This window comes from Oryzias melastigma, linkage group LG7, assembly GCF_002922805.2.
Source record: "Oryzias melastigma strain HK-1 linkage group LG7, ASM292280v2, whole genome shotgun sequence".
Taxonomy (NCBI): domain Eukaryota; kingdom Metazoa; phylum Chordata; class Actinopteri; order Beloniformes; family Adrianichthyidae; genus Oryzias; species Oryzias melastigma.
Window position 1 is genome coordinate 26,497,523 of NC_050518.1, and position 8,818 is coordinate 26,506,340.

The 8,818-nt window shown below is 43.5% G+C and overlaps 1 protein-coding gene across 1 annotated transcript in view; it reads right to left on the reverse strand.

The window, feature by feature from the left end:
• Positions 1 to 206: 206 nt before the first annotated feature.
• dennd2c (DENN/MADD domain containing 2C) overlaps positions 207 to 8,818 on the reverse strand; it is a 30,994-nt gene continuing 22,382 nt past the window's right edge. The window contains exons 14-19 of the mRNA XM_024293706.2: positions 5,184 to 5,361; positions 5,069 to 5,110; positions 3,007 to 3,118; positions 2,197 to 2,439; positions 1,704 to 1,790; positions 207 to 675 (exon numbers count right to left, since the gene is read on the reverse strand). Coding sequence (XP_024149474.1) covers positions 644 to 675; positions 1,704 to 1,790; positions 2,197 to 2,439; positions 3,007 to 3,118; positions 5,069 to 5,110; positions 5,184 to 5,361 — 694 coding nt within the window. The 3' untranslated portion in view covers positions 207 to 643. The remainder of the gene's footprint in view (positions 676 to 1,703; positions 1,791 to 2,196; positions 2,440 to 3,006; positions 3,119 to 5,068; positions 5,111 to 5,183; positions 5,362 to 8,818) is intronic.

Here is an 8,818-nt window from a genome sequence, read left to right on the forward strand (position 1 = left end):
ATCACAGCTGCTTCCTCAGCTCCTGAGCGCGAGGATGATGATGATGATGGATGAAGACTGAAGGGAGGAGCTACTGATGATGATCCCGTCTGCTGCTGTGACCTTCATCTCCTCTTCTTCATGTCAGGATGTTTCAGTGAAAGCTGCTTCAGGTGATTCAGGAGAAGATGAGGGGCGTGGCCACAGTGAAGACAAAGACACAAAACTCTGAGCTTCAGCCACCTCATGCTTTAATACAAAACAATTGCCAACACTGGTTGCAAACTTGTGCAAAATCTTTTAAAAAGACAAAATCCAGTTTAAAAAAAGAGCGACGTAAAAAGAGGTTTTAAAGTCCAGCCGGAAACACTGAAATACCTGAAACCGGATCAGCTGAACCTGCAGAGGAACAGGAAGGATTTACAACCACGTGCATAAAATATGATCACAGAGACATTTACACAATCATAAATACAGAATCAGGAAGGCTTCATTCAAACGGAGAAGGTGGAGCTGGACTGAAGCTTCACAGAACCAGGCTGGAGAAGATGTGGACTCCTCCTGTCCTGTTCAGACACCACGGTTCTTCACAGACGTCCTTAAAAAATCAAGGCAGCTGCTCTGAATTACAATCTTTAATGTAAAGGTTAAGATCCTGGAGGCTTCATTTGATCTGCAGGAGTCTCATCTTGCTTCCTAAAAAAAAGGAAGAAGAATATGTAGTTAAGCTCTGAAAGGTAAAGAGTCGAGTCATTTTAGAGATCCACTCCCATGAAAATGGTGTTCTTAAAATCCTGTTGTGGCATTTCTCTGGAGATGGAGGACATTTACCGTATTTTCACGACCATAAGGCTCGCATAAACGTCTCAAATCCAAAACATGCGGCGCGCCCTATAGTGCAGTGCGCCTACTGTGTTGGTTTTTTTTTTATTTTTTTGGAAGGCAGATTACATGAGAACTTGTAAAATCTGTTTCAATGAATTTTACATTTTATGTCAGATAATTTGTTATTATTGAGGCACCTTGTGATCTTTCAGGCTGTTCATTTTATATGATCATTGTTTTTACAGTGCTGGTATCCATATTCATTTTCCCTCCTTTTATTCAAATTTCCTGAACTTTTCTTTGATAATCAACACGTTAGTCACGTGCTCCACGTGTGTACCGCTAGCAGAAACACCTGTTGGTAGACCTGCGTAAATCATTACTGTTTCTGCGTGGAATCAAACTTCAGTGACCAGCCCTAGTTTTACCATGCCTGAGCCCTATGGTCAAGAGCGCCTTATGTATTTGTTAAATACAGAAAAAGTACCAGCAAGTGAAACTGCGCCCTATAACCCAGTGCGCCCTATGGTCGTGAAAATACGGTATACAAAAATTTAGGCCTAAAATTGTATTTCTTATTATTTCTTTATTCAAATTGCTGTAAATCAGGAGCAGATGAAAAAATGAGGTTTGAAAAAGGTTGCATTTGTGACAGAAAATATGCTGGGCGCAACCACAGCAACTGTGAGGGGAAGGGGGGCGGGATTACACACTGCCAACGGTCCCGCCCACACCTCAGAGATGAATTTTCTAATGAAATGATGCCGCTCTGCAGAAACTATGTTGTAGAAAACGACACAGGTTTCAGATTTGGGCTAAAAAGGAACAAAGACCACAGGGAAAGATTTCAGAACAGATGAGAAGATGATGGGAGTGGCATGTCAAAGCCTAATTCTTACCAAGTCCTTTCAGGAATTTGTTGACTCCGCTGGGCTCAGGATCCGGACAGGAGTCCAGATACTCGGATACCCGGGTTTCAAACAGACCTGGAAGGGAAACAGCTTCAGAACTCCTGTCTGAGGGACTTGATTAGATTTACACTCAAACTGAGACAGAGATTTCTGGTTGAAATGTCTTTTGATTGAATGCATCCCACTGGGATTTTTGTTCAAAAAATGAAGAACTTTTCTGTCTGTTATTTCAAAAATGTAAAAAATGTATTTTTTGGTCGCTACAACATTTCTGCGAAGTTTCTTCATAGGACATTCTTTGACTTCCATAAACATCATTTTTTTGGTTTTTCTCATTTACTTTACAGGAACTGAAGCTCAAACCTGCATAGCCACCGTTCTGCATCAAAGGTCCCTCCAGAGTTGAATTTTCTGATTACTTTTCCATCTACTCGACTGATCTTTTTAACCAGAATCTCGACACGTCTTAATGCTCTCTGACCTCGTCCTCCTGCTTTGCGCAGCTCCTTGTCTTGAATGAAGCCGGCAAACATCTGGGTCTCCATGAAGAGCTGCAGGAACTGCCGAACCCCGCGGGACGGGTGGGACTTCCGGAAGGAGTCGCGCTGGAGCTCCTTGGTTCCGTTGGAGGACTCCACCATGTGGAGGGGGTAGTGGCCGACCAGCTCCACAAAGAAACGCACAAAGCTCTCCGACAGCAGCGAGCTCAGGTCTGCCTGCTGACCTGGACAGAAGGTTAAAGGTTCAAAAGACTAAAGGGAAGATGGTTCAGCAGAACCACGCCAGAACCTCCTGAAAGTTTTCATTACAGCCTGGAACTCAGATGGTTTGGGATCATCGGCTCACTTTCTGACCAGTGTCAGTCCATAACTGAGGAGCTGAACTTTGACAAATATAATAGTTTTGATCAATTTTGGACAATCCAAGAAGATCCAATTGTCCAAATGGTGTAACAACAGTCTATCAGAGGAGAAGGGTTTCTGAACGGAGGGTTGGGAGGAAACCTAAAGCAGAAGCTCTGAGAGGACAGAGACAAACCACTGAGGATCTACTGAGGGACAGACGTAATAGATCAGTGGAGATGATGAGACAGAAGAAAGGGAGTCACAGCAGCAGTTCTGGACCAGGAAGCAGACCACCACAAAGTCTCTGAACGCCAGACGAGAGATGTTCAGAACCGCAGATCTGGTTTCCAAACTGTTTCTACCTGTAAAGAAGAACCTACAGAGCCGTAGGCAGCTTGTGTGGTAAATCCTGAGAATCACCGCGAGGCTCCGGCGTCTGCACTGACCTGGTGGACTGGTGTCGTCGCCGCTTTGCCTCAGGATGTCCAGCCTGTCCTCCAGGATCTGCAGCAGGGCGGCCTGCAGTTTGCTGGGCAGGATGCAGTCTTCATCGCCAAGCTGCCACCAAACAGAAGGTCACATGGGTTACGGATCGCTGCTCACCGCGGATCTTTGACACAAAAACACGGATTTCCAAACAGAAGAAGTTATAAAAACAGGAAAACAAATTTAGCTCAAACTTCAAAACAGTAACATCTACAGGGAACCTGACAGAACTTCACCATCTGGTACCAGAACTGCACCATCAAGAACACTGCAAACTTTCTGATTCTTGTCAATATTTCAAACTTTAGTTTTAGGAAGTTGGTTTGACTTCTTTCTTGCTTTACATCTTTCCAGGCTTTTCTCTAAATCAGCAAGGGGGATTTTTTGTCTCATTAAGACCTCAGATCTAGAAATGAGGAAAGTTTTATTAAAAGGAGTCAAAATCCATTTGCTGAAAGAATTCTTGACAATAAAAAAAAACTTGATTTAAGACTAAAAAAAACTCAAATTGCTCTGTTATTTTTGGTTCCATTTTAAGGATGTTATTTTAGAGTTTAATCTGGCATTTATTGTGATTATTTTGGAGAGAAAATGTAGATTCATGTTCTAAGAATAAGTGCTGGGTTTAGATTTTATGATGATTTATCAAGAGGAACCATCTCGTACCAAGACTTTCTTTCTGTTCTAAAATGAGTCATTTCCACTTATTACACAAGTGTTTTGTCACTGTAATTAAACTGAACAACAATCAGGTTCATAAAAACTCAAAAATACAAACTATTTGCTCAGAATTAACAGCACCATCAAGGACCGCCCCCAACCACAGCACCGCCCTGTTTGCACTCCTGCCGTCCAGCACAACATTCAGGAGTTTGGAAGCGTCATCCAGACGAAAAAACTGCTGAACCCCAACAACTTCCTCCAAACCTGCATATGAGCACACCTGTCCATCTTTCTGCACACCTGTCCATCTGTCTGCACACCTGTCCATCATTCTGCACACCTGTCCATCTTTCTCCACACCTGTCCATCTTTCTGCACACCTGTCCATCTTTCTGCACACCTGTCCATCTTTCTCCACACCTGTCCATCATTCTGCACACCTGCCCATCTTTCTGCACACCTGTCCATCTTTCTGCACACCTGTCCATCATTCTGCACACCTGCCCATCATTCTGCACACCTGCCCATCATTCTGCACACCTGCCCATCTGTCTGCACACCTGCCCATCTGTCTGCACACCTGTCCATCATTCTGCACACCTGCCCATCATTCTGCACACCTGTCCATCTTTCTGCACACCTGTCCATCTTTCTGCACACCTGTCCATCTTTCTGCACACCTGCCCATCATTCTGCACACCTGCCCATCATTCTGGACTTATTTTTTTAATCTATGTTGTCTATTTCCTTATCTGTTTTTTTTTTTTGGTTATCTTACCAGTAAGAGTTTCGGTGCTCAGAGTTGCTGTTTCACAACAATAATAAAGATCTTGAATCTTTTTGACAGTAAGAAGACAATCAGTCCAGCTGCTGTGACTCAACCTCATGAGGTCACCATGAATGACAACATTCATCCACAGTTGACTTCAACAGGAAACAACGTGTTTTTGAAAATAAAAATAATAACATTTATGTAAATTTGCCAGACAGAAAAAAGGTGAAAAAGCAGAAAAATCTGAAAGATCTGAACCGTTTTTTGCTTCTTTCTCCCTTCAGGTGAATTGGAGGCTTCTGCTTTTGTTACATGAGATACTTCGGCTTGTTTTCCCGCCGTCTGACAAACAGCAGGGAAGCTAAAATGGGACAAACATCCTCACAAACGCTCCTTATCAAAGGGAAAGAAGCCGCTCTTTGTTCCTGTCTGGGTTCCTTCAGGACTCAGATGCGTATCTGCAGCCGTGTGTGTGGCACAGGTCGGTCTTTGTCACGCCGGCGGATTCCGCCCGGCTGCCGCAGCACAGACAAGTGCAGACAAAGCAGGAGGAACACCCACTTCTCCACTCTGTCAAGTTTCCACACCTGAATGACGAACTTGTCGGCGCACAGGTCCACGATGAGCACCTGGCAGGATGAAAAGAGTTTCGGTTACACGCCGTTACATAACAGCGGCGTCTGAGAAGCAGAGCGGCCCCACCTCCTCGATGGGCAGCTCCAGCAGCTGCGGCAGGTACGGCGACAGCACGCCGATCAGGAAGGGCGTCGGGGAGCAGCTGATGTCCAGCATGCTGCCAGGTAACACGGGCACGAAGGTGTGCTGCCAGGTGAAGGGGTAAAGCAGCGCCAGCACCGCATGGCCACATCGGGACAAGACACTGCGACGGCAAGAGAAAAGGGTCAAATTTAGACAAAGAATTCAAACTGACAGAAAAGAAGATGCTGCTTCAGACGCTTTTTCCCACACTTGAGTTCATGGTGGAGGTCAGATTCTATTTACTCCACAACAGCACCACACCAACACACACAGCATTGCATGCTGGGAAATCAGGCCAGCAGCAGAAGAAGCAGAAACCAAGTTTTGGTTTGACTCCATTCCACATTAGTGTTTCTATAAAACTGTTAGGTTAACTTGTTTAAAGGGTTACTTAGGGTGTTTGTTTTCCTGATGAAATGTTGAAAAATGTTTTTTTTGTAGAAAACAAGAGATTCATGTTCATCTGCGTAAAAACAGCAGAAAGACCCACTGCAGCTAAAATGGTGTTTTTAACATGTTCTTGTAGCATTTTATCACGATGGACGACATGTATAAAGTCGTTTAAGATTAAGCAGTTTTTCTGAATATTGTTTTATTCAAATCACGTAGAATCAGGAGCAGATGAAAACCTGCAGTTTGAAAAAGCTCAGATTTGTGACGCACCCAGAGCTGTGGGCGGGGCTAAAGCTCCCTGCTCCGCTTCATTCTTAAGCATCCATTTACAGACAAATAGATTCATGGACTTCTTCACATTCCTCCTCTGAGCTGGTATCTGGATCAAACTGTACTGCTGCAGTGGGACAATATTATTGGTCCGATATTGCTCGCCTTTTTTATATATATCAGACCCGCCAGGATTTCGCGGCAGACTTTTGTAATTGTTGAGACCTAAAATATCTGATGTTGCAGCAGCTTTTATGAAAAGTTGTGACAAAAGTTGCAGTGTTTTTGATAGATATATTTATTCAAAACCACCTAAAGATTTTAGTTATGAAATAAAATTCACATTATCACATTCCAACTCTTTTTATTGTGACAGATGCATTAAGAAAATACTTCACCATCACCTCATACAATGTTGTTGTGCTTTAATTGAACTTGAATGGAACCATAAAACCCAAAATGAACTTTTGGTCCTCCCTGCTCACAATAACCCAAATATTTGTGTATTGATATAGAAATACTTAGGAATGGAAAGACTTTTTCCAGGGAAAATGTATAACCTTAAAAAAACAGCAAAAGCAGATTAATCCTCAGATCTCCATGTTCTCCTCAGAATCTTCCTCTTTATATTTCAAAAGCATCACTGGTAAGTCAAAAGTTGTGGTAGAGGAAGACAAAAGCTTTGAGGAGAGGATCTGGTTTCTTCTGTTAGTAATGATTTGCTGTTTTGTTTTCTCGGGTGTCTGTACAGGTTTGCTGTGGACGAGGTTCTATGTGGATTTATTTTCCTGCAGACACTAAATTCTTCCTTTGTGTTATCAGTTTCCAGTCTTTGCCTCATACTCTGGTCTTGTTGTGCTGCAGCTGAGCGCAGCATGACCGCTCCGCACCAGCACACGCTTAGCTACCCCCCCCCCCCTCCCCATGTTGGTGAATTGAAAGAAACACCATTCATAAGTCATTACAAAATCTGAATCCCTGACAGATATGGTCTTTGTTATCATTCTTTATACCATGGTCTGGGTGAATACTCGATTCTGATTGGCTGCTGGGTGTGCATTAAATTATGATAATGCACAGTAATAACGCACACCTAAAAAAGGAGTTCCGGTCACACAGACCAAACGTTCGATATCACTGCGCAGGCTTCTTTAAAACACATTTTACCTTCATCCTCTGGAAAAAACAAGCAGTAATGGAGGAACTTTCTCTCTGAACTGATGCTTTATTTAACTTATTGTAGCGACCAGCATTTATATTCCTCTCCTTTTGTAAGGTAAATTAATATTGACAAATTGGCTATTCTCCTTCTAATAAAACACCACTCGACATGAAAGGTGTAGTCTTCTGTTTCACCACAAGAGGGAGTTTCTGCTTTTAGAGGAGCTCAGAAGAGCGAACCTGCCGTGAAATGAAACACAGACAGAAGCTGATTGTGTTCCGTTTATGTTCTAGCTGCTCACTAAGGGATTAACGTCAGAAAAGATGAAAAATATCCTAGTTTGTCCGGGTCTTTCTTTCAAAACAGCGACACTTTACCGCTGCAGCTGAGGTCTGTAACGGCTTCAGGCTTCATGCCGTGTTCCATGTCACCGTGACAACAAACCGCATCACGGATCAAATAGTCCGCTTTTTGTGAAAAAATGAGCTAAACCAAAGAAATAACAAGAATAAAGTACTAAATCTTGATTGAATGTTTATTTATTTTGTAAATCACCATGGTATGCTTCGCGGCGGACGGTTTAGGCCTCCGCGTCGTGCGTTAATTTCTCATAACGCACACTTCGTCGGGTATTATCCCTTACATAATCCTGGACTGTACTTTTCTGTGAAGGGTTGAACTTTGAGAGTTTGAACAAGAGAGAAAAGTGTAAAAATGTTCATGTGCGTCTGAGAAACGTGTAGAAAGTGTAGTGAGGAGTTTTACTGCCTTAAAACATCTAGAATTATTGTAAAAGATACAGATTTCACAGATTTCGTCAATTGCAGGTTATTTACAGAGCATAACTTCCACAATAATTGAGGGACCACCACTTTTAAACCCTCATTCAGCATGTGATGTGTTTAAGGAGGAATGGTGAAGTGAAAGCCGCTGACACATATCGCAATCACGCAGAGGTGGAACAACAGTTGGTTCTGTAAACAGAATTCTACTTCCTGCTGCTGTGGAACAAAACTCTGTTAATCTCTGACTCCAGCTGAGCTGCTCAGAGAGGAATGATGGAAGTACAGGAGAATTTCATCAGGAGAACGTTTCATCAGAAGTACGATCCGTCAGGAGAACGTCTCTTCGGGAGAACGTCTCTTCAGGAGAACGTCTGGTCAGGAGAACGTCTCGTCAGGAGAACGTCTCGTCAGGAGAACGTCTGGTCAGGAGAACGTCTGGTCAGGAGAACGTCTCTTCAGGAGAACGTCTCTTCAGGAGAACGTTTCATCAGGAGAATGTCTCTTGGGGGAGAACGTCTCTTCAGGAGAACGTCTCGTCAGGAGAACGTCTCTTCAGGAGAACATCTCGTCAGGAGAACGTCTGGTCAGGAGAACGTCTCGTCAGGAGAACGTCTCGTCAGGAGAAGGTCTTGTCAGGAGAACGTCTCTTCAGGAGAACGTCTCTTCAGGAGAACGTCTCGTCAGGGGAACGTCTCTTCAGGAGAACGTCTCTTCAGGAGAATGTCTCTTCGGGAGAATGTCTCTTCGGGAGAATATCTGGTCAGGAGAACTTCTGGTCAATAGAACGTCTCTTCAGGAGAACGTCTAGTTAGAAGAAGGTCTGGTCAGGAGAACGTCTCTTCAGGAGAACGTCTCTTCAGGGGACTTCAGGGGACTTTCGTTTTGTGAAAGTTTTAGGTTTTTTTGGGCACAATGGGGTTTAAAACGACAGAATTTTGAATCCCTGATTCAATGGTGGGATGTAGGGA